The following is a 26,476-nucleotide window of genomic DNA, read 5'->3' as shown; positions in this document are numbered from 1 at the left end:
ATCATTTATTTTTGGTTGCACTGGGTCTTCGTTGCTTCCTCTAGTTGCGGTTCGAGGGCTTCTCACTGCGGTGGCTTCTCTTGTGCTGGAACCCGGGGTCATAGGCAGGCAGGCTTCGGTATTCGCAGCACATGGCCTTTGAGTGCTCCAGGGCATGTGGAATATCTCCAGATCAGGGATTGAACTTGTGTCCCCTACCTTTGCAGGCAGATCCTTACCCACTGTACCAGCAGAGAAGTCCCAGGAAGACATGGTTTTAAAAAGGAGAAGTGGGTTTGGCAAAGAGGAGCAGGAAAAATACTTTGGCCACTTTAGGTGTGACAGGGGAAAAAAAAAAAATAAAAGCAGACTCCCTATGAGAGATTTCTGAGGTGAGTCAAATTTCAGATGAAGAGGATGTACAAGGAATCCTGAGGGAAGAAGTTGAGACATAGGAAATTTGCTGACGGCAGGATTTGGTTGATGTAAGGCACAGGAGGAGGTTTTGAGAGGATGGCAGAAGAGAGAGTGCATCAGATCAGAGATTTTCCAAGCAGCACGTGACAAGTGTCTGGGTGAAAATGGATGATCTAGAGGTCTCAGGGGGTAACTAGGGGAAACAGGGAGACACAGTCATGATGGAGCTCATCCGATCACCAGCTAGTGAAAGGAGCAAAACTCAGATACAGCTCAAGAGTCTTGTTTTTGGTAGACATGGGCTCACTGAGCAACTATGAAATCCTGTAGCAATCTAGGCCAGGGGCCATCTCACCTGGGAAGAGTGGTCTGCTGGCTTGAGGGTGATACTTTCTCATACAGTCACGGCATTCCCTTGTTGCTACCTTAGGGTAACTCCCAGTTTCCAGTCCACAGGATATTTCTCTTCTCTCCTTCGTCACTGAAAGGTATTCCCCTCTCTTCCCAGCAACTTGCCTATCATGCTGTAAGTCTCAGAGTCAGTAAAATACAAAGGACTAGATACCTGTTTGCAACTAAAAAGAGGAGAGGATGGGACTTCCTGGCGGTCCAATGTTTACAACTCTGAGCTTACACTGCAGGGGGTTCGAGTTCCATCCCTGACTGGGGACTAAGATCCAGAATGTCACACGATGCCCCTAAAGTAAATTAATAAATAATTTTTAAAAAATAAAAAGAAGGGAAGAGTCTAGAAAGAAGAACACAAATTAATGACTCAAAATTATCTGGACTCACGATACAGAAAATACTTTGTTCAGCCAAACTTAACTGAAAATTTAAATGAAAGTGTTAGTTGCTCAGTCATGTCCCAGTCTTTGGTACCCCATGGACTGCAGTGCACCAGGCTCCTCCATCCATGGGATTCTCCAGGTAAGAATACTGGAGTGGGTTGCCATTTCTTTCTCCAGGGGATCTTTCTGACCTAGGGATTGAACTGGATTCTCCTGCAGTGCAAGCAGATTCTTTCCCATTTGAGCCACCAGGGAAGCCCAAATAAATAATTCTTAAAAAATAAAGAGAAGGAGGAGTCTGGAGAGAAAAACATAAATTAATATCTCAAAATTATTATCTGGACTCACCATACAGAAAATTCTTTGTTCAGGCAAATTTAATTGAAAATCTTGCTTATAAAGAATCCTTATAGCACTTACTGGAATCTGAAATTATCTTATGTATTTATTGATTTGATTCAATCAAAAAATATTTGGGGGATACTTTTTATATGCCAGATGCTCTTCTAAGTGCTTAAGTTATGGCTAAGGCTAAGAATGGAGCTTCCCTGATAGCTCAGTTGGTAAAAAATCTGTCTGAAATGTAGGAGACCCCATTTGATTCCTGGACCAGGAAGATCCTCTGGAGAAGGGACAGGCTACCCACTCCACTATTCTTGGGCTTCCCTTGTGGCTCAACTGGTAAAGAATCTGCCTGTAATACGGGAGAGCTGGGTTCAAACCCTGGGTTGGGAAGATCCCCTGGCGAAGGGAAAGGCTACTCACTCCAGTATTCTGGCCTGGAGAAGTCTATGGAATGCATAGTCCATGGGGTCACAAACAGTCAGACACAGCTGAGCAGCTTAGGACATTCTTCTTGTGGAGACTATATTCTTATGGGACTGAGTGAACAAAATCCCATCAACCATCAAGAAATAAGCAAGGAAGATGCCAGTTAATGCTTCTAACAGGTCGTTCATGAAATTTTTACCACGTATGGTAAATGCTGCCCCTTATCCCCTCTCCAGAACTTAAGGTCTTGCCTCAAAAGCCCAAATAGGTTTAGGTGAATCTTGTCCGTTTCCTCCTCAATTATGTTTATTAAGGTATTATTTACATGCACTAAAACTAACCAATTTTAAAAGTACAGTTTAATGAGTGCTTGAATAGAATCATGTCAGCACAATAATTAAGATACTACCCTAAAATGTTCTCGTGTTCCTTTGTATTAGATCCCCTCAATCGGCCACCAGGCCCTAACAACAGCTGAACTCTGTTTAGACACCCTAGTTTTGCCTTTTTTACAATTTCATATAAATAGAAGTGTGTAGTATGTGGGCTTCCCAGATGGCACAGTGGTAACGAATCTGCCTGCAAAGCACACAACAGGGGTTTGATCCCTAGATTGGGAAGATCTCCTGGAGGCGGAAACGGCAATGCACTTCTAGTATTCTTGCCTGGAAAATCCCATGGAGAGAGGATCCTGGCAGGCTACAGTTCATGGGATCACAAAGAGTTGGACACAGCTGAGCAACTGAGTACACAGTACATAGTCTTTTGTATTTAAGTTCTATTTTTATTGAATCTGTAATTATAATTTCCTTAACACCATCCCATTGATTCAGTAATGACCGCGGTTCAGTTCAGTCACTCAGTCGTGTCTGACTCTTAGCGACCCCATGAATCACAGCACGCCAGGCCTCCCTGTCCATCTGATTCCTAGAATGTCGATGTTCACTCTTGCCATCTCCTGTTTGACCACTTCCAATTTGCCTTGATTCATGGACCTGACATTCCAGGTTCCTATGCAATATTGCTCTTTTTACAGCATCAGACCTTGCTTCTATCACCAGTCACATCCACAACTGGGTATTGTTTTTGCTTTGGCCCCATCCCTTCATTCTGGAGTTATTTCTCCAGTGATCTCCTGTAGCATATTGGACACCTACAGACCTGGGGAGTTCTCTTTCAGTATCCTTTCATTTTGCCTTTTCATACTGTTCATGAAAAAAAGATCTTCAAACAGGAGATGGCAAGAGTGAATGTCGACATTCTAGGAATCAGCGAACTAAAATGGACTGGAATGGGTGAATTTAACTCAGATGACCATTATATCTACAACTGTGGGCAGGAATCCCTTAGAAGAAATGGAGTAGCCATCATGGTCAACAAAAGAGTCTGAAATGCAGTACTTGGATGTAATCTCAAAAATGACAGAATCGTCTCTGTTTGTTTCCAAGGCAAACCATTCAATATCACAGTGATCCAAACCTATGCCCCAACCAGTAACGCTGAAGAAGCTGAAGTTGTAGAAGACCTACAAGACCTTTTAGAACTGCCACCCAAAAAAGATGTCCTTTTCATTATGGGGGACTGGAATGCAAAAGTAGGAAGTCAAGAAACACCTGGAGTAACAGGCAAATTTGGCCTTGGAGTACGGAATGAAGCAGGGCAAAGGCTAATAGAGTTTTGCCAAGAGAATGCACTAGTCATAGCAAACACCCTCTTCCAACAACACAAGAGAAGACTCTACACATGGACATCACCAGATGGTCAACACCCAAATCAGATTGATTATATTCTTTGCAGCCAAAGATGGAGAAGCTCTATACAGTCAGCAAAAACAAGACTGGGAGTGGACTGTGGCTCAGATCATGAACTCCTTATTGCCAAATTCAGACTTAAATTGAAGAAAGTAGGGGAAACCACTAGACCATTCAGGTATGACCTAAATCAAATCCCTTATGATTATACAGTGGAAGTGAGAAATAGATTTAAGGGACTAGATCTGATAGACAGAGTGCCTGATGAACTATGGACGGAGGTTCGTGACATTGTACAGGAGACAGGGATCAGGACCATCCCCATGGAAAAGAAATGCAAAAAAGCAAAATGGCTGTCTGAAGAGGCCTTACAAATAGCTGTGAAAAGAAGAGAAGTGAAAAGCAAAGGAGAAAAGGAAAGATATAAGCATCTGAATGCAGAGTTCCAAAGAATAACAAGGAGAGATAAGAAAGCCTTCCTCAGCGATCAATGCAAAGAAATAGAGGAAAACAACAGAATGGGAAAGACTAGAGATCTCTTCAAGAAAATTAGAGATACCAAGGGGACATTTCATGCAAAGATGGGTTCGATAAAGGACAGAAATGGTATGGACCTAACAAGCAGAAGATATTAAGAAGAGGTGGCAAGAATACACAGAACTGTACAAGAAAGATCTTCACGACCCGGATAATCACAATGGTGTGATCACTCACCTAGAGCCAGACATCCTGGAACGTGAAGATGACCACATTCAGCAAAGATATAATGTCTTTAAACTAGTTATTTTAAAGCCACCTGCCCCACTTTTGTAAATTGCACAATAAAGTACTGTAGGCAAATATTCATATAATGCCAAGAGCTATGACACTGAAGGCAGGGATTTTGTGGTTCTTATTCCTAATCTTCTCATTTGCCCCATGATGTCACACACACACACACACACATACACACATGCACACACACGAGTGAGAGAGCATTTGAATGCTGTAAAATAATATCCACCTTACCTATGCTTAGCAAAAAACATGGAAATTTTTGGCACAACAAGTCAAAGTCATTAATATATGCATAAAGCTTTGAAAAAATAGAAATTAAAGCTGGAGTGACTTCTCAGCTTGCATAGATTTGCTTACTATTTCTATGTTTTCAAAATGGAATTTGTTGTATTTTTACAACAAAATAAATTTTCACTGTAATAGTTTTGAAGAGGATACATATAAAGAAAAATTTGTGTTTATATTTAAATATAATTTGGAGCATAGTTGTATTTATTACTTCTCTACTAAATGTCATATTATAAGGATTTTGTCTTCAGATTCTCTGCCATTTCACTGCGTCATTTCAACACTGAATATGTTTTCCTCTTTGTACCTGGAAGGGATGCTAAGCACAGAGGACTGATGCTATTACCCTACAGAGCTTTTCAGTGTTTATTTCTTATTGAATTTATGAGGATTGGTAGCACTCGCTGGGTTCAAAATATGGACTCAGCGTGTGGCACAATTCACCACTCAGCCGTCAGACTTCTTTGTCATAGAAAACCAGGATTCTGTTTCCTGAATCTCTGATTCACAGAGAGGTCATAACAAGAATCTTGACGTGTAGACAATGGAGAGATTTGTCTAGCCTTTCAGTCTTGTTCTGAACACTTGCTGCCTAGTGGTGTGAGAAAAACATGCCTATTTTCAGAATGATCCCAGGCCTGTGCAGAAAAGGATGCCAATATGCAGTGTCTGGAGACTGAGTTCTCTAAAGAGAGAAATTAGGGGACAAATCACCAAAAGCCAATCACCTCTTCCTCAGCAAGGGGATTAGTTTCTCTTTTCCCTCTCATGGTCATATACAGCCATGGAGGATTAAAAGAAGCATGCAATCTTGTAAATTCTTTTTCTATTAATAATTTTTAAATTTTTTCTGCCCACATGGCTCTATGTGATCTTAGTTCCCTAACTAGAGATCAAACCTGTGCCCCTGACACTGGAAGCATGGAGTCCTAACCACTGGACCACCAAAAAAGTCCCCGATCATAGAATTTTAATGCCTGACGAAACCTTAGATGCATGAGACTCGAGTGGGTTGATACTGACTACGACCAAGACCACGAAGGGAGAGGAACTGTCCAGCACTCATGGGCCTGACTCCCAGCTCTGTATACTTTCTTCAGCACCAAGTTGCCTCTCCACGGCTAAGAAGGTTGCCCTTTTCAGGCTCTACTGAAATACTAACTTCCCAGTTTTTTGGACTCCACTGCTTTGAGTGGGCTTCCCATGTGGTTCTAGTGGTTAAAAGACAGAAAAAAAAAAAAAAAAAAAAACTCCTGCAAAGTAGGAGACACAAGTGAAAGTGAAAGTCACTCAGTCCTGTCCGGCTCTTTGCGACCCCATGGACTCTATAGTTCACGGAAGTTTCCAGGCCAGAATACTGGAGTGAGTAGCCTTTCACTTCTCCAGGGGATCTTCCCAACCCAGGGATTGAACCCAGGTCTCCCATATTGCAGGCAGTTTCCTTATCAGCTGAGCCACAAGGGAAGCCCAAGAGATGCAGATTCTGCCCTGGGTCGGGAAGATCTCCTGGAGAAGGTTATGGCAACCCACTCCAGTATTTTTGCCTGGAGAATTCTGTGGATAGAAGAGCCTGGTGGACTACAGTCCATAGGGTAGGAAAAAGTAGGACACGACTGAAGCAACTTAGCACATACACAGCTTAAGAAGTAGTGACAGATTTTCTTTTCTTTCTTTTTTTTTCTTTTTAGCTCCAAAATCACTGCAGCCATGAAATTAAGAGACACTTGCTTTTTGGAAGGAAAACTATGACAAACTTAGACAGTGTATTAAAAAACAAATACATCACTTTGCTGACAAAGGTCCATATAGTCAAAGCTATGGATTTTCCAGTAGTCATGTATGGATGTGAGAGTTGGACCATAAAGAAGGCTGAGCACCAAAGAATTGATGCTTTCAAACTATAGTGCTGGAGAAGACTCTTGAGAGTCTCTTGGACTGCAGAGAGATCAAACCAGTCAATCCTAAAGAAAATTAACCCTGAATATTCATTGGAAGGACTGATGCTAAAGCTGAAGCTCCAATCCTTTCATTCGCTGATTGAAAGAGCCGACTCACTGGAAAAGATCTTGATACTGGGAAAGATTGAAGGCCAAAGGAGAAGAGGGTGGCAGAGGATGAGATAGTTAGATAGCATCACTGACTCAGTGGCAAGAATTTGAGCAAATTCCAGGAGATAGTGAAGGACAGGGAAGCCTGGTGTGCTGCAGTTCATGGGGTTGAAGAGTTGGAGATGACCTGGCAACCGAACAACAATCTTGAGAAGCTGTTGTGGTATTAAATAGACATAACTTTCCTTTTTTAAAAAGGAAGGCTTGTCCTTTTTTTGATCAAGTCTAATTTTAGTCATTGTCACAAACAAATGAAAAATGGCCATTATCACCACCATTTCTTGAGGTAAGATGGAGCACATTGCCTACTTGCTTTCCTAATTTTATTTCAAACTTTGTTCATTTTGTGATTTCCAATAGACTCATTCATATGCAAATAGAAAACTTGAAATTTACGTTTTTTAAGATGGAAACTGGGCAACATTTGGCAACAACAACAGTATTGAACTCAGTGCCCTTAGGTCTTGATTTTGCGCAGAAGATGAGGAATGGGTGGAGAATGTGGGAGCTTGCAGCAGAATTCATAGCTAGCTTCACCGCCAAAGAAGGTGCCTCCATGAAGCTAGTGGTTCTCTAGTGACTTGAGATCAGGTTTCCAGGTCCTAATCTAGTGGTGTTTATACAGCTCTAGGTTGAAGTAAGTACCATGGCTTTGTCTCTATGTATATTTACTCATGGATCTTCCCAACCCAGGGATTGAACCCTGGATCGGAAAGATCCCCGGGAGGAGGGCATGGCAACCCACTCCAGTATTCTTGCCTGGAGAATCTCAAGGACAGAGGAGCCTGGCGGGCTACAGTACATGGGGTCGCAAAGAGTCAGACACAACTGAGCGACTAAGCACAGCACAGCACATATTTACCCACAGATTATTTTGGAAGGAGTGCTGTTAAATTGCTCCTGGAATATGGTTGGCTTTAAGGAAATCTTGGTGCCTTTACTGAAGAGTTTTCCTCTCAGTGTTAGTATTTTTTCCTAAACTTGCCATTGAACAGGGTTCACCATGGTAAGACTAGTTTACAATGGCTTTGGATCAGAAGTAGGTCCCAAATGGTGACTTGTCCATTCAGTTTCTTTAATGTGAGGCATAGTAATAGCATCCTGGAGCTGGAATCTCACATTTAGAAAACCCATCATTAATAGTCTTGCTGCGCCTTGAATATCCATTGATGATCTGTGTCTCACTGATAGAAAAACCAACAAAAATGAAATTGTGTATTTTTTATTTTATAATGGGATTAGGTAATGGCCCAATTATGTTCAGCCTTACCGAGTAAAGGGTCTCTCTCTCTCTAATTAGTGGGTGGACGTTGCAGGATAGCTCTGACCTTTTGTTCCTCCTTATACTAATGGAAAAGACCTTATACTGTGTGAGGGGGGTCATAATGAGATTGTTACTGAAATCCACTAAATAGGGTAATAAATATAGTCTGACGACTGTTGATTTTTCTGTGACATAATCAGAAGGCAATTCTGTTGACTTCAGCAAGTACTCAGACTGTGGTAGACTCACCAACGGTAATTATTTTTTCCCTTTAAACTTGGGATTTCTCCCTGAGTTTCCTTGTAAAATGGGGATCAATGGAAAGATGAGAACTGCTTCGACAAGCTTCTGGTAATCTTGCCTCCAGGAAAGACAGGTAGATAATCAAAAGGGGCATGCATGTCCTGGGCTTCACTTCAAAAGAAAACGCAAACAGTGTGTTTCACAGTTAAGAATTATAACAATAAGCAAGGAGGGCTCCTGAGTCAGAGAAAGAATCTAACCGATTGAAATCAGACGGGTATTAACAAGAAGACTTGCTCTGCTGATTCTTCCTCAAGCATTGAGTAGAGTCCATTAGAACAGTGAAAATGGTCAGAAAAAAAGATGCAGGGCAAAATTATTAATACTACTTGCATTCTACTCCCTAACATCCCTTGAATCTACCAGTTTTTGTCCATCTGACTGCTACCACCTTAGTCAAAACCTCCATTGCCCTTGAGTGGACTCCTTACCATGGCCTTCCAGTTGGTCTCTCTGCATGGATTCAGCAGACAGTAATTTCTTCAAAGTGAAAGTCAGGTCACAGTGATCTCCTACACTTCCTTGTGTGATCTTCAAGCCCCTGCCACAACCTAGGGCCCAGTGGTTCTCAGCCTCAGAAGTTTGTCTCAAGGGGCCTTTTGGTGGTATCTGGAGATGGCTGTGGTCATCCCACTGGGGCAGACTGTTGGCGTCTAGTGCTTGTGCTGCTAACCATTTGTTAATGCAAATTCACATGCCTAACATGCAGGGAGGCCAAGCAAGCTGAAACATTGGAGTCTGGAGCAGAAAAAGGTTTATTGCAGGGCCTCGCAAGGAGATAAGGTGGCTTGTGCCCTAAAAAGCCATCAGGGTACGTGCGTGTGCTCAGTCATGTCCCACTCTTTGCAACCCCATGGACTGTAACCTGCCAGGCTCCTCTGTCCCTGGGATTCTCTAGGCAAGAATACTGGAGTGGGTTGACACTTCGTACTCCATGGGATTTTCCAGATCCAGAGCCTGAACCCATGTCTCTTGCATCTCCTGCATTAGCAGGTGGATTCTTTAGCACTGTGCCACCTGGGATGCTCCCTCCCACCCCCCAGCCAAAAACAGCCTCGAGTTCCACACACCCCACCTTCCCCGGCCAAGAGTTTCAACAAAACCCTCCAGACGAGACAGGAGTGTCACCGGGTCAGAGATCAGATCCTGCACAATTGTCTGATTGGCTGATGGTGGGAAAGCAGTGTGGAGTCACAGGAGTATCAGGCCTTAGGCTCCAGGAGGCCTGGGGCCGTGTGCTCACAGCCCTGAGGTAGTTAACATCTTTAGTTTGGTTCCAAGGTTTTCACATATGCAAAACAACTCAGGAAATGTATATCAAATACTGTTATCTAGGTACCACAGAGAGGAGCAAAAGAGGAGGATCAGAGGCGAGAGGTGTCCTGGGAAAACCCAGAGGGTCCTGCTCAATTATACATCCACAAGGCACAGACCCTGAATATTTATTGGAAGGACTGATGCTGAAGCTGAAGCTCTAATACTTTGGCCATCTGATGCAAACAGCCTACCCACTGGAAAAGACCCTGATGCTGGCAAAAACTGAGGGCAGGAGGAGAAGAGGGCAACGATGTATAAGACGGTTGGATGGCATTATCTACTCGACAGACATGAGTTTGAATGAATCCTGAGAGACGTGAAGGAGAAATAAACTTGGTATGCCACAGTCCATGGGGTCACAAAGAGTCAGACACGACTTGATGACTGAACAGAAAGCAAAGGTGCAGGACAGAACTCCACATCAGAGAGTTTTCTGGCCCCAAATGTCAAGCACAGAAATTGCCAACCCAGCCCTAGCCCTGCCCACCCCTTACCCTCATCTTGAACTACTCTCCTCCTGACTCACTCTTCAAGCATGCTGGATTTGTTCCACAAATTTTCCATCTTTCTCATTTTCAGTCCTGCGTGTCTGTTATTTTCTCTGAAGGCTATACTCTCTCCTCTAAAATTCCCCTCACACATCATCTGAATGTCTCTTTAGGAGTGAGTCCCTTTCACAGGGAACCTTGACCAATGTCCACCCAATCTCTTATATGCTAACAGGCTTGGTTAGGGTCATTTTCTGGAGAAGGCAATGGCAACCCACTCCAGTACTCTTGCCTGGAAAATCCCATGGACGGAGGAGCCTGATAGGCTGCAGTCCATGGGGGTCTTGAAGAGTCAGACACAACTGAGTGACTTCACTTTCACTTTTCACTTTCATGTATTGGAGAAGGAAATGGCAACCCACTCCAGTGTTCTTGCCTGGAGAATCCCAGGGACGGGGAAGTCTGGTGGGCTGCCGTCTATGGGGTCGCACAGAGTCAGACATGATTGAAGTGACTTAGCAGCAGCAGCAGGGTCATTTGCAAATCTAGATAGGGCTGACTCTAAAATCTTTACGTAATGGGAGAACTAGGATCCCATATGCTATGTGGCCAAAAAAATAAAAGTGGAAGCTAAAATCTACAGTATTGGCAGCTGGCCAGTGGAGAGGGCTGTGGTGGACACAGGTTGTAGGGGGCTTGAAGCAGACACAGCTGAGCGCTGATCCTTCCCCCACTTAAGTTTTCTATTCAAAATGATTATTAACTGACAGACATTTTTCTCAAATAAATTCCAAGCCCTTTCTATGCTCCAATGACTATGCCAGGTAAGGAAGGGTGAGGGGAATACTAAGATGAACATAACACGCTCTCACCTGGTGTATTGTTTAAAGTGCTGTATCATTTGTTCAGAGCAAAAGAGGAAGTGACTAATTTGATCTCTATTGGTGTTCATAATCATACAGTCATTTTTTTCACTAAGTATCTACTAAATGCCGAGCATTGTGCAAGGTGCAGGGGATACCAAAGTAAACAGCAAATACTTTTTACTCTTAAAGAACTTCCTAGTCAGTGGAAATAATAGCTAACTTTACTGGGGTTCATGATTCCTTCACACATATTGTATCCCATCCATTCCCTCCTATTTTCTCCATGAATTAGGTGTTATTATTACACTGAATTAACAGAGGCGGAAGCTGAGCTTTGGAGAAGACAGTTCAGTTCAGTCCAGTCACTCAGTCATGTCCAACTCTTTGCTACCCCATGGACTGCAGCATACCAGGCTTCCCTGTCCATCACCAACTCCTGGAGCTTGCTCAAACTCATGTCCATCCAGTCTGTGATTCCCTCCAATCATCTCATCCTCTGTTATCCCCTTCTCCTCCTGCCATCAATCTTTCCCAGCAGCAGGGTCTTTTCCAATGAATAGAGTTAAACAGAGTGAAATCTTTTGGGTGAAGGGCCTATACCTGACTTTTTATTGTCAGAACTCCAGTGGTCAGCTGAGAGTGGGTGGTCATTGTATTTTTGTTGCATGAATGAATAAACTTCCTTGCCAAAGGTCACAGCTTACAAAGTGATGTGCTAGGATTTCCAGCCTTCCAAGTGCACACCCATTCTTTCATATCACAGCCTTCAGTGGTTTCATGCTTGCCTGCACTTACTGTCTGTTTGTCTACCAGGTGGCTAATCTATGAGGTATAAGAGGGAGGTTGATAAGAGGAAGGGAGAGGGACTTCCTTGGTGGTCCAGACTTTAAGAATCTGCCCTCCAAAGCAGGGGATGTAGGTTTGATCCCCGGTCAGAGAACTAAGGTCCCACATGCCCTGGGGCAACTAAACCCCTGAGCCACAACTGCTAAGTTACTTCAATCGTGTCTGACTCTGTGCGACCCCATAGACGGCAGCCCACCAGGCTCCGCTGTCCCTGGGGTTCTCCAAGCAAGAACACTGGGGTGGGTTGCCATTTCCTTCTCCAATGCATGAAAGTGAAAAGTGAAAGTGAAGTCACTGAGTCTTGTCCAACTCTCAGCGACCCCATGGACTGCAGCCTACCAGGCTCCTCCGTCCATGGGATTTTCCAGGCAAGAGCACTGGAGTGGGGTGCCATTGCCTTCTCCCTAGAGAAGCCTGAACGCCACAAGGAAGACCCAGCACAGACTAAAAAGAAGTAGAGGGAAAGAGCCACATAAGCGAAGCAAAAGGAATGCTCAGGATTCTGTTTCTTTCTCTCCCTTCAGCTAGTTAGAAGCCCCTGGAATAACAGGCTGTTCTTTAATGAATCCCTGTGCACCCCCTGTTAATGGCAAAGAGTATTCAATTTTACACAGAAGTTATCTAACAGAGGAAAACTTACACAGCAGAAGGAGACCTTTAAAACTACGCTTCATTTTCACAACTATAGACTTAAATTTAAGTAAATGAGACCTCCCTTGCCGGTTGTGACCGGTTTGATGATTTTATAAGTCCCATGAAATGCTTTGGCTGTTAACTATAGTTGACTTTCAGAAGCAGAGTCAGGAAAGTTAGCAAAGTGGAAATTATGCAACAAGGTATTTTGTTCCCCTTAAATGGTTGAAAAGAGTTCTTTAAGAAACAAAAACACTAATTCAAAAATATACATGTATCCCAATGTTCACAGCAGCAAGATTTACACTTGCCAAGATATGGGAGCAACCTAAGTGTTCACCATGAGATGGATGGATAAAGAAGAAGCACACACATCTTCAATGGAATACTACTTGGCCGTGAAAGAGAACAACATTTTGCCATTTTTAGCAACATGGTTGGACTTGGAAAGCATTATGCTAAGTGAAGTAAGCCAGACAGAGAAAGACAACTACTGTCTGATATCTTTTATATGTGAACCCCCCAAAATACAACAAACTAGTGGATAAAACAAAGACGCAGATTCACAGATATAGGGAACAAACTAGTGGTTACCAGTGCAGGGGTGGAGGGGAAGGTACAAATTATTGGGTGTATGATAGGATCAAGGATGTATTATACAACGTGGGGAATATACCCAATATTTTGTAATAACTGCAAATGAAAGTAACTTTTAAAATCATGTAAAAAACAAAAATTTTAAAGAATTCTTTGGGGAAAAGATATTATAAGACTTATGTATACAGTATATGAGTAATTATACCGGTGTCAAGTAGATATAAACATGTATATATGCTATGTCATTAGTGACTTAGTTTGAATAATTATATACTGGGGATAAAAATTAGTCCCACTATTCATGTCATATCAATCCAACCCTGGACTAGTCATGAGCATTAGAAACCTAATACGAAGTGGTCTGCCATTCATAATTCCAAACCCTGTTCTTTTGGAGTCATTAATTGTAATTCGTGGATGTTACAGATAGCGGCAGTTGCACATATTGCCGAAACCGACATGGTTATGATTATCTAAGCTTAAACTGAGTGCTACTGCCAGGGAGTCTTGTCTGAAAAGCTCTTAGGCATCAGCCCGGCAGGAGACAATGACATAGTGTCTGGGGATAGGTTAACAGAAACTGCCAGATTCGTTTTCCCTTAAACTCCATCAAAAGCGTCTAAGCTCCAAACCTAAGCTCTGAATCCAATCAAACAGTTACATTGCCTGTTCCTAGAAGGAAATGGCAACCCACTCCAGTATTCTTGACTGGAGAATCCCATGGACGGAGGAGCTTGGTGGGCTGCAGTCCACGGGTCACAAAGAGTCAGACACGACTGAGCAACTTCACTTTCACTTTCACTTCACCAACCATAAAGAGTATGATATTTGTTAAACTTTTAGAAGATGAGTGGGAAGTGGGCCCAAGCTAGCCAAGGACTGTTTTTAGAGAAAAAAATGGGAGAAGCAGGAGAAAAGCTAAGAACTTCTTTTTAACTTGGGGATAGAAAGAGAATAGAAGTTCAAAATCAATTCTAAGACACTAGAACAAAATCAAAGCTCAGTGGCCTCGTTGACCGAGAGGCAGGTCCAGTTTGAGAAAGGACCTCGAGACTTCTGAGTGGTGATTCTTGCATTTAGTGTCATCAGTGCCAGCTGGTCTGAGAGGTCTGTTCAGGAGGGTATGAAAGATACCAGAACAAATTCTGGCCCAGTGGACTACTGGGAGGAACTGGGAGAAAGGAAGGAGGTCAAGTCCCTACCTATAGTAGTTTGATGCTTTTGAACTGTGGTGCTGGAGAAGACTCCTGAGAGTCCCTTGGACAACAAGGAAATCCAACCAGTTCATCCTAAAGGAAATCAGTCCTGAATATTCATTGAAAGGCTTGATGCTGAAGCTGAAGCTCCAATCCCTTGGCCACCTGATGCGAAGAACTGACTCATTGGAAAAGACCCTGATGCTGGGAAAAATTGAGGGCAGGAGGAGAAGGGGGAGACAGAGGATGTGATGGTTGAATGGCATCACAGACTCAATGGATATGAGTTTGAGCAAACTCTGGGAGACAGTGAAGGACAGGCAAGCCTTGTGTGCTGCAGTCCATGGAGTTGTAAAGAGTCAGACATGACTGAGCGAGTGAACAACAACAATTCGTTTCCTAGGGCTGACACAAAGTACCACATACTAGACGGCTTAAAATAACAGAAATGTATTCTTTCCTCATACTGGAGACTGGACGTTTGAAATTGAGGTGTCAGCAGGGTTGGTTTCTTCCGTATGCTCTGAGGGAGACAGCTCTTCCATGTCCCTCTCCTAACTTCTGGTGGTTGTCTGTCATCCTTGGAGTTCCCTGGCTTGAACACGTGCCACTCAATTCCCTGCCTCCATCATCACGTGACATTCTCTCTGTATCTCTGAATCTCTCTCTCTGGATAAGAACACCAGTTATTGGATGCAGGGCACACTCGAATCCAGTACAACCTCACCATTTATGTTATTTTATTAAAGTTTCTTATTTTGTATTGGAGTGTAACCGATTGAGAGCGCTGTGACGGTTCCCGGTGCACAGCAAAGGGTCTCAGCCATACTCACACATGTATATACCATTCCCCCCAGACTCCGCTGCTATCCAGGCTGCCACATGACATCGGGCAGGGTTCCCCGTGCTGTACCGTAGGGCCTTGTTGAGTCCTTCTTAACTTGACTTCATCGGCCTAGACCCTATTTTTGAATAAGCTCACGCCACTGAGACCAAAGATGAGGACTGGAACGTACCTTTCTGGGGGAGACAATTCAATGCATGACAACCTCTTTCCTTCTCTTATGCTAACATGCCTTCTACCGTTCTTCACCTAGCCGCCATTCATGCCTGAGGTTTCACCACCCTAGCTGTCCCATGACCTGAGTATCCCCTTGACCTGAGTATCCCCTTGAGTATCTCATTATGGACACTGTTTGGATCAGTGCTGGCCTGTAGCAGGTTGGGTTTGTGATTTGGACTGCTGACTCTTCTTTGGTCAACAGGTGGAAGTGGGTGGGGTAAGCGAGTGGGGAGAGCAGGGTCACACTTCTCTCATCATTCCCAGCCCCACAGCCCCCTGCTCCCAGGCAGCATCAGTTGCATCTGGCATCTGGGCAGTGTCTGTCATCAGCAGTGAGGCCTCAGCTTGCTTCTGAGCAATGACTATGCCATTTATCAAGAGTGCGCAGTCATTGCACATCCTCCTTTTCACATTCTCTGTGATTCTCAAATTCAGACAAAAGGAAGGACAATAATAGGGACTCACAACTAAGTCCCAATACTTGGGCTTGAAATCTTTGCAATTTCCTGTATAAAACATTTTTTTCTCTGTCACTAATACTTTTCAGGACCGTGTGATTCTGAAGGGAACGAGAGAGGTTTTGCTGTTGATTGCTATATAGCTTGAAACCATCCTTATTCTTTAGAGAAATGATAATCTATAGTATTAATACACAATGCCAAGAGGGGAGGGGATCCAAGGGGACCGTATATTGGGATTCTACGGTTTTCAGATTTCCAATATAATTGAAGGAGGGGATACTCCCATAATAGAAGCTGTAGACCTGAGTAACTATACCAGTCCCACAAATCCAATCCTCTTTTGAATTAATTTAATAAAGCCATGATTTACAGTTTTCTTTGTAATCTTGAGGCAAGAGGTAGATACTCCCCTCCCCGCCCTCTCAAGAGTAAAGCAATTGGAGTTTCCTTCCCTGTGGACTGAAACTCCAAGGCAGAATAGCAGGACAATTGAGAGAGGAGGCTGGACTCTGCTCAGACCACATAATTCTCAACCTCAAGTCAGGAGACCTCCCCACCCACACATGCGCAGAAAGGCTCTTTGGAGGTTGAAAGGGAAGTGATGCTAAGAGATGCTTTGCCCATATGCCTCTTCTGTAGAACCATCTTGGCTAAGAGATGCACGTGCACACCTGGAAGGATCCTGAGATATACTAAATATGGACTCAGAACCAAGTGAATCAAAATGATTGGCCAAAGGAAACCCAGGAGAAATGCCCCATGTAAGTGTCGTGAGAGCATGACTCAGCAAATTTCTCTCTTTCAGTCTGTCCATGTGCCCACATCGCCTGTACTTTTTTTCCTCCTAATAAATACTATACTTGTTTCTCTGCTTTCCATCTTTGAGGAAATTCATTTCTGCCGAGCTGAAGGGCCGGGGCGTTGACCTTTGATCTAGTGTCTGGAATTCGGTGCTCCCACCACTATGACCCAGCCTCATCTCTGACCTGGAGCCCAAGTCCTGCTCTGAGCCACTGCAGGCTGAAGCCACCCGAGGTCAATCTGAACTTAATTTTTTAAATTTTAGAATAATAAAGTACAGAATTTGAAGAAAAAAAATTCTTTTCTGCTGAGATGGGAACAGTAAGAACTAAAAGAGAAGAAAATTATGCCCCCCAAATCACATCTAAATAGCAAGAAGCAGATAAAAAGCTTTCTGCTTTGCTAGTATCCTCTAATAGTTACTATAGATAGAATATTTTAAAAGAGAGAGTTATTGATAAAAAAATTTTTAAACACAAGATGAATTTCCACAGAAATCACCAGGCACCCTGAAAATACTCCCATCTTGCCTGCTTCCTTATTTGCACTATGTTACATTTACTGCAGGACAATCTTGTTATTGTTTCAATGTACAGACACGCAGATTTATTGATCTGGCCAAGTGCAAATACTAATGCCACTGAGAAGACTTCAGTGGTTGCTTCCAAATTCAGGACTTAACAATTTCCTGTCCCTGAAGACTTTTCCAGAGCACCGTTAAATGCACAGCCACGTCTGAAATCTGAAAAAGAGTTCTGGGTACCCCCCTGGTCAGCTCTGCTTTGGAAAGAGGTCTTTCCCCCATCTCTCTGGAGGGGGAGGGGGTGCATTCTTGGCCTCACTCTAGCATTCTTTATTTGCATGTGCTAGCTTTTTTATTGCAAATAGGGCTCTAAATCTTACTTTAGAAATGGATATTGCACTGAATGTGGGTGCCTGCGAGGGAGAAGCTATCAATAATGTTAGTTATGAAAACCTGATCATAAGTGTTTTTAGTCCATTAGCCATTTCGCTTTATTTATGTCCCCTTTCAGGCAGGATTTGAAGCCAATATTCAAAAGATGAAGTTTGGATGAAGAGCAACACAAGAGGATATAAAACACTGTCACATATTTTCATGCTAGAAAATATTTCTTCCTTATATCATTTTTTTTAAACAGCTCCAAAAAAATAAGTAACCTCTGGGCAAATGAGGAATGCACAAAAGAGGAACTGGGTCAAGCATAGATATTATTTAACATTTGTCTATCTATCTATTCCTTTTCTATCATTGCATCTAATTACTTTAACCAAAGGTAAATTACAAAATTTTTAAAATTACTTATCACACCCCTCATAAACATACCCACAGGCAATTCGGACACGTTTTTTTCTCCATTTCAGCTCCTGACAGAAATTCAGCTCATGATTTATTAATAAAGTCCCGTTTGCTCTTATTTGCTGCTTTATCTTTCAAAGAGCCTGCAGTCTGAACAGTTAAACCTGCAAGGAGAAAACACTTCTGGGCCTTTTCCTGGTGGACAGTGGCTGTCCAATATTGAGATTGTGTGGTTACCAATTTAATGCATCCCCGAAGCGACTGCCTGATCCTGATGTAGAGAAAAGCACGTGGAAATGTGAGTCCAGGGACTTTGCTCCAAGCTTCACCCCAGTGTAGGGAGCAGAGCCATACTGAGCACGTCCAGTGATTCGCTCCCATTTCACAAAAATAATGCTCAAGGAGAGTAGGAGAAGAAACCAGACTGGTGAGGAAAAGGACATCTTGAGTGATCTAACTTTCTACTGTATTAAAACCCATCATAATATAAATGCAAAGGTGAATGCATTTTTTTCCCCTGGAGGTTAATAGAGATTTGGGGGTCTTTTAGGAAAAAATCAAATGTTTCAGTTGAATGTCTCACACCAGTGAGCAATGTTGTTTCTCAGTGTTGGGCTCTGCGCTTCATCTGAGCTCTGCACCCTTAACGGTGAGGCCCTGACTTTCACGTTAATTTCCGTGAATGACAAGGCAGAGATGAGGTTTTAAGTTCTCCTGCACACCCAAATGAAGGCGAACCCTAGCAACTTGAGTCACCTAGTCCTTCTCTGTGGACTTATTTCTAATTGAATGTTAAGATCAAAGTTTAAGTTTATAAGAAAGAAAAACAAGTGCCTATAAATAGTTATTATCTGACATCCTTATGAAAATTCATGACCTGCCATTTTATCAGAGACTTTCGAAGAATTCTAATTGTGAAGTCTGCAGAGCTATTAAATGGCTAGTACACTTCAGTCTCTTGATAAGAAGTGAGTTAAATAATTGTCCTGTTTAACTTGTGCTTGTTAACCTTTAAGGTCAACTAGTTTGAACATACGTTTAATGAAATCCTGGAGCCAGAATTTATGATACTGCTGCTGAATGTTAAATTGGACAATTTACATAAGCAGGACATTAACCTTCTGAGCACTAAATAGCATTTTAGCACTTAGCCGCTGGGGACAATAAGGAACATGTTCTATATATTTGTGATTAGCTTGCCTGGAAACTCTCATGATGACCAATTGGCCTACCAAGTTTAGCAGCATAATTAAATGAATGGACTCAGCCTAAGTAAATTATCAGTGCTGTGTACAGTATATCATTATAGTCTGAAGGAAAAAAAGATATGAATAATTTAATAATACATTACTAATTTATCAATGCTAAGTGACTTCGAGGAGGCTCTTTGTAGTTCATTGTTTTCAATTTGATATTTGATTGACTGCTCATATGATTAAAATTGAACCTATTTCATTTGTTACCAGAAATATATAGAAGCAAAAGATTTGATTTTTTTTTTTTTTTTTTTTGAGCTGAGCAGTGTGGTGTTTTCTGCCTTGGTGAGATTACGAGATAGCTACTACTGGTCACTGATTAGCAGGTAAGGTAGGCATTTGTCACAATCAGATGTGTGCAGTCCCTACTTCTTGGTGGCTTTCCTGAGGGGAAGGTGCCAACCCTTGCTTTGTTCATAAGCCCAGCTTGCAACACAGCAGCAATTATCATTATGGCTTGGAAGGGTCAAGCATGAGGGAAAGCAATTTGCACTTCACCTAGAAACGTTCCTGCTGATTGTGGACAATCAATCCACTGGGCGGGCTGTCCAGAAGTTGCATTCTGTAACCTCAGTCCAACACTTGGGTGTGTTGATGGCCAAGCACATATTTGGGGAAATAGTAGCTTACCCTGAAGTATGCTGTCTTCAAAGACAGTACCAGGATCTTATAGCTCTTCCCTGTGATATTCTAATTTGTATGTCTATCTTTTGAGATCCACTGGGTAACATACTGGTCATGCTAGTCAAATCTTTGATTTTTCACATAACTATATGTCTTGGTGACTGATCTCTTAGCACACACTAATATGTTTAATTTCTTTTAAGGTTGCACAGTACTTTCTTGTATGTATTTGTCGTAATTTATTTATTCTTCTGGCTCCATCAAATTTTTTGTCTTTTCCTATTACACACAATTTTAAAATCTTTGTAATACATTTTTATGTTTGAATTCAAGTATATCCAGAAGACTAATTTCTTATTGAAAAGAATCATTCTGATACAATTCCTGGTCATGCACTGGTTACTCAGCTTGGCGCCAAACTTCCTCATTATGGAAAGCAAGCTTTCCTATTAGTATGTATTCCATTTTGCTCTCAGTTGATTTAACTTAATTCTATCTTTCCAAAGTAAGCTGTCTTTGGGTTTGATAACCAGAATTAGGAATATAGCAGAACATTAGGAAGTTAATTGAGACAGAGGATCTGGCTAAGTTTGAGTCAAGTGGGCATAGTAAAAGGTTTAGACTCTGAAACACTACAGACCTGGATTCAAGTGGTAGCTCAGCTGATTAGTAGCTGTATAATGTGGACAAGCTACCTAGCACTCAGTCTGTTTTTGACATCTTTTCTGTGTAGCTAGTAACAGTATTGGCATTCATGTAACTGTTCGGGAATGAAATTATGTAATGTTGGTAAATGCACAGTTTCTGGCTCACACTAAGCAGTCAAAAAACTTAACTGTCATTAGCTATTAATATTATTTAAATTTTATAAAATGACTAGATCGCTGAGTCAATCCCAGACAAAATTTGATTGGTCAGTTTTAAATTTAAAACTATTTCCATCAAGCTATTGCTCGACTATTTTTATCTGGTCAGAATAACAGCCAGACAATTCTTTTGACCTAACACTGTTTAGAACTGTCTTATAACTAGATATGGTTCAAGCTTTAGCAACTACTATATATACCTTGTTAGGTGAGAAAAGTATTACTATTCAGATAAGCATTTTCAACTGAGACCTTATAGTAAAATATTTTGTAGGTGTGAAATCATTTTCTTTCACTGTTGCTGGTTTGCTTTTACTGTTAACTTTATATTAATCTATAATGCGAAAGGACTCACGTATGGGATTAACCGTCACATACTACCATATAGGAGAGATTAACAACAAGGATTTTACTGTATAGCACAGGAAACTATATTCAATATCTTGTAATAAACTATAATGGAAAAGAATAGAAAAAAGAACATATATAAAACCAAATCACTTTGCTATACACCAGAAACTGACATAGTATTATAAATCAACCACACTTCAATTCAAAAAATAAAAAAAATTCAAAGGAAAGCATTTTAACTATATGTCAGATATTAGATGTGCGTATCTTTGAACCCAGTGATTCTACTTTAGAAATTTATATAACAGATATTTGGAAAAATCTACAAATACTGTTACTCATATTTTTGGTATATTGCTTCTACTAATAAAAAAGTAATAGAGTGAGGGAAAAAAAGAACCCAGAATGTTTGGCCTTCGCTACTTTGGAACCCTCCAGGCCTATGTTTTTTACATAGTCAAGAGAAAAGTAAACGAATGAATCAAGTTAGTTGTCTCCTATGCCTAGTGTGACTGTGGGAGGCTGGAATCCTTCCTCTTGAATTCTCTACGACGACCACTCAGATCAAAGCCCTTTGGGATATTCAGTTTCCACTTGGAATGTACCAGCCCACCTTAAAACCTGCAACTTTGCCTCTGGATGTTCCATAACATTTCAACTCAGTTGGGGGAAAAATAAACATAGTAGGATCTGGAGTCCGAGGGCTTGAGTTTGTGGCTTATTCAGTTACTGTGCACTCTGAGGAGTTGCCAAAGTCAGCTTCTTTGTCAGGTTTTATAAAAGTACTGACCCTACCTACCTCACAGAAGCAAATGAACTGATAAGAGTCTTTGTAAATAACAGAACATGAGGAAGAGTTTAGCAATTATTGTTATTATGATTTTCTTAGAGACTGGAAACAATGTTGAGTCGGAGGTAGTATCTGAGGCCAGCAAAAGAAGTCATCTTTGGAATTAACTAGCCCTTTTTGTTATACTTCCCATTTTGTCCAGCAAATCCTTTGTCAGTATGTTCAGACCAACCGAGAGCTTTTCTATTGGCAGAACTTACGTCTTACTCCAGGGTTCAGCTTGAAATTGTAGATGTATATGTGTGTGTTGACAATATCACTGAATGGTTTTTGCACCTTTGTTACCACTCAGGTCAATACTTTGAGCTGACATAACTGAAACTGTGAAAATTCAGTTTCTTTTAAAATTTCTTTCTGGATGATTTTCTTTTTCTTTTTCCATGATCTTCCTCCTGGGCTTCCCATGTGGTGCTAGTGATAAAGAAGCTGCCTGCCAATGCTGGAGACATAAGAGATGCGGGTTCTATCCCTGGGTCAGGAAGATCACCTGGAAGACAGCACATAACCCACTCCAGTATTCTCGCCTGGAGAATCTCCCATGGACAGAGGAACCTGGCGGGTGAGAGCCCAACAGATCGAAAAGAGTCAGAAACGACTGAAGCGACTAAGCAGGCACACATGGTCTTCCTCTTAACCTGTCTTGCAAGTCAGTCAGTCAGTTCAGTCACTCAGTCATATCCAGATCTTTGCCATTCCATGGACTGCAGCATGCCAGGCTTCCCTGTCCATCACCACCTCCCAGGAACTTACTCAAACTCATGTCCATTGAGTCAGTGATGCGCTCCAACAATCTCATCCTCTGTCATCCCCCTTCTCCTCCAACCTTCAATCTTTCCGAGCATCAGGGTCTTTTCCAATGAGTTGGCTCTTCGCGTCAGGTGGCCAAAGTATTGGAGCTTCTTCATCATCAGTTCTTTAGTGAATATTCAGGGTTGATTTCCTTTAGGTTTGACTAGTTTGTTCCCCCTGCAGTCCAAGGGACTCTCAAGAGTCTTCTCCAACACCACAGTTGAAAAGCATCAATTCTTCGGCGCTCAGCTTTCTTTATAGTCCAACTCTCACATCCATACATGCCTACTGGAAAAACCATAGCTTTGACCAGACAGACCTTTTTTGGCAAAGCAATGTCTTTGCTTTTTAATATGCTGTCTAGGTTGGTCATTAGTGATTAGACCATCACTAATGGCAAGGGTCTCTTGACCAAGGAAGACATTGAACACATGGTTCAAGAAGCAGAGAAGTACAAAGCTGAAGATGAGAAGCAGCAGGATAAGGTATCTTCAAAGAATTCACTTGAATCCTATGCCTTCAACATGAAAGCTACTGTTGAAGATGAGAAAATTCAGGGCAAGATTAATGATGAAGACAAACAGAAGATTCTTGACAAGTGTAATGAAATTATCAACTGGCTGGATAAGAACCAGACTGCAGAGAAGGAAGAATTTGAACATCAGCAGGAGCTGGAAAAAGTCTGCAACCCCATCATTACCAAGCTGTACCAGAGCACAGGAGGCATGTCTGGGGGGATGGCAGGAGGAATGCCGGGGGGCTTCCCTGGTGGTGGAGCTCCTCCATCAGGTGGTGCCTCCTCTGGGCCCACCACTGAAGAGGTTGATTAAGCCAGCCTAGTATAGATTTGAGGCCTTCCCTTGTAGCTCACTTGGTAAAGAATCTGCCAGCCGTGCAGGAGACCCAGGTTCAATCCCTGGGTTGGGAAGGTCCCCTGAAGAAGGAAATGGCAACCCACTCCAGTATCCTTGCCTGGAAAATCTCATGGACAGAGGAGCCTGGTGGGCTGCAGTCCATGGGATCGCAAAGAGTTGGGCATAACTGAGTGACTAACACGACAAGGTTGGTCATAGCTTTTCTTCCAAGGAGCTCTTCTTTTAATTTCATGGCTGTAGTCATCATCTGCAGTGATTTTGGAGTCCAAGAAAATAAAGTCTGTCACTGTTTCCATTGTTTCCCCATCTATTTGTCATGAAGTGATGGGACCAGATGCCATGATCTTAGTTTCTTCAATGTTGAGTTTTAAGCCAGCTTTTTCAATCTCCTCTTTCACTTGCATCAAGAGGCTCTTCAGTTCCTCTTTGCTTTCTACCATAAGGGTAGTGTCATCTGTAAATCTGAGGTTATTGATATTTCTCCCAGCAATTCCAGCTTGTGCTTCATCCAGCCTGGCATTTTGCATGATGTACTCTGCACAGAGTGATGTACTCTGCACTTCCCAGCAGTGGCCACAGGACTGGAAAAGGTCAGTTTTCCTTCCAACCCCAAAGAGAGGCAATGCCAAAGAATGTTCAAACTACCGCACAATTGCACTCATCTCACATACTAGTAAAGTAATGCTCAAAATTCTCCAAGCCAGACTTCAGCAATACGTGAACCGTGAACTTTCAGATGTTCAAGCTGGTTTTAGAAGAGTCAGAGGAACCAGAGATCAAACTGCCAACATGCGCTGGATCATAGAAAAAGCAAGAGAGTTCCAGATAAACATCTATTTCTGCTTTATTGACTACGCCAAAGCCTTTGACTATGTAGATCACAATAAACTGTGGAAAATTCTTCAAGAGATGGGAATACCAGACCACCTAACCTGCCTCTTGAGAAACGTATGTGCAGGTCAAGAAGCAACAGTTAGAACTAGACATAGAACAACAGACTGGTTCCAAATAGGAAAAAGAATATGTCAAGGCTGTATATTGTCACCCTACTTATTTAACTTATATGCAGAGTACATCATGAGAAACACTGGGCTGGAAGAAACACAAGCTGGAATCAAGATTGCCAGGAGAAATATCAATAACCTTAGATATGCAGATGACACCACCCTTATGGCAGAAAGTGAAGAGGAACTAAAAAGCCTCTTGATGAAAGTGAAAGAACAGAGTGAAAAAGTTGGCTTAAAGCTCAACATTCAGAAAATGAAGATCATGGTATCTGGTCCCATCGCTTCATGGGAAACAGATGGGGAAACAGTGGAAACAGTGGCAGACTTTATTTTGGGGGGCTCCATAATCACTGCAGATGGTGATTGCAGCCATGAAATTAAAAGATGCTTACTCCTTGGAAGGAAAGTTATGACCAACCTAGATAGCATATTGAAAAGCAGAGGCATTACTTTGCCAACAAAGTCCGTCTAGTCAAGGCTATGGTTTTTCCAGTAGTCATGTATGGATGCGAGAGTTGGACTGTGAAGAAAGCTGAGCACCGAAGAATTGATGCTTTTGAACTGTGATGTTGGAGAAGACTCTTGAGAGTCCCTTGTACTGCAAGGAGATCCAACCAGTCCATTCTGAAGGAGATCAACCCTGGGTGTTCTTTGGAAGGAATGATGCTAAAGCTGAAATTCCAGTACTTTGGCCACCTCATGCAGAGAGTTGACTCATTGGAAAAGACCCTGATGCTGGGAGGGACTGGGGGCAGGAGGAGAAGGGGATGACAGAGGATGAGATGGCTGGATTGCATCACCGACTCGATTGACATGACTTTGAATGAACTCTGGGAGTTGGTGATGGACAGGGAGGCCTGGTGCATGCTGCAGTTCATGGGGTCGCAAAGAGTTGTACATGACTGAGCGACTGAACTGAACTGAACTGAACTCTGCACAGAAGTTAAATAAGCATGGTGACAATATACAGCCTTGACATACTCCTTTCCCAATTTGGAACCAATCTGTTGTTTCATGTCTGGTTCCAATTTTTGCTTCTTGAGCTGCATACAGATTTCTCAGGAGGCAGGTAAGGTGGTCTGGTATTCCCATCTCTTGAAGAATTTTCCATAGTTTGTTGTGATGCACATAGTCAAAGGCTTTGGCATAGTCAATAAAGCAGAAGTAGGTGTTTTTCTGTAACTCTATTGTTTTTTCTATGATCCAACAGATGTTGGCTATTTGATCTCTGGTTTCTCTGCCTTTTCTAAATCCAGCTTGAACATCTGGAATTTCTCAGTTCATGTACTGTTAGAGCCTGGCTTGAAGAATTTTGAGCATTACTTTACTAGCGTGTGAGATGAGTGCAATTGTGCTGTAGTTTGAACATTCTCTGGCATGCCTTTCTTTCGGATTGGAATGAAGCTGACCTTTTCCAGTCCTGTGGCCACTGCTGAGTTTTCCAAATTTGCTGGCCTATTGAGTGCAGCACTTTCACAGCATCATCCTTTAGGATTTGAAATAGCTCATCTGGAATTCCATCACCTCCAATAGCTTTGTTCATAGTGATGCTTCTTAAGGTTCACTAGACTTCACATTCCAGGATATCTGGCTCTAGGTAAGGGATCACACCATCATGGTTACCTGGGTCATTAAGATCATTTTTTTTTTTTTTTTTGGTATAGTTCTTCTTTATATTCTTGCCGCCTCTTCTTAATAGCTTTTGCTTCTGTTATGTCCATATCATTTCTGTCCTTTATTGTGCCCGTCTTTGCATGAAATGTTCCTTTGGTGTCTCTAATTTTCTTGAAGAGATCTCCAGTCCTTCCCATTCTATTGTTTCC

At 42.2% G+C, this 26,476-nt stretch overlaps 1 protein-coding gene across 1 annotated transcript in view; it reads left to right on the top strand.

The window, feature by feature from the left end:
* Positions 1-23,614, top strand: part of LOC101121364 (heat shock cognate 71 kDa protein-like) — a 35,249-nt gene extending 11,635 nt beyond the window's left edge. The window contains exon 3 of the mRNA XM_060396811.1: positions 23,155-23,614. Coding sequence (XP_060252794.1) covers positions 23,155-23,601 — 447 coding nt within the window. The 3' untranslated portion in view covers positions 23,602-23,614. The remainder of the gene's footprint in view (positions 1-23,154) is intronic.
* The last annotated feature ends 2,862 nt before the right edge of the window (positions 23,615-26,476 follow it).

Source organism: Ovis aries, chromosome 12 (genome assembly GCF_016772045.2).
Source record: "Ovis aries strain OAR_USU_Benz2616 breed Rambouillet chromosome 12, ARS-UI_Ramb_v3.0, whole genome shotgun sequence".
Classification (NCBI taxonomy): Eukaryota; Metazoa; Chordata; class Mammalia; order Artiodactyla; family Bovidae; genus Ovis; species Ovis aries.
This window is presented reverse-complemented; position numbering and strand designations above follow the sequence as displayed.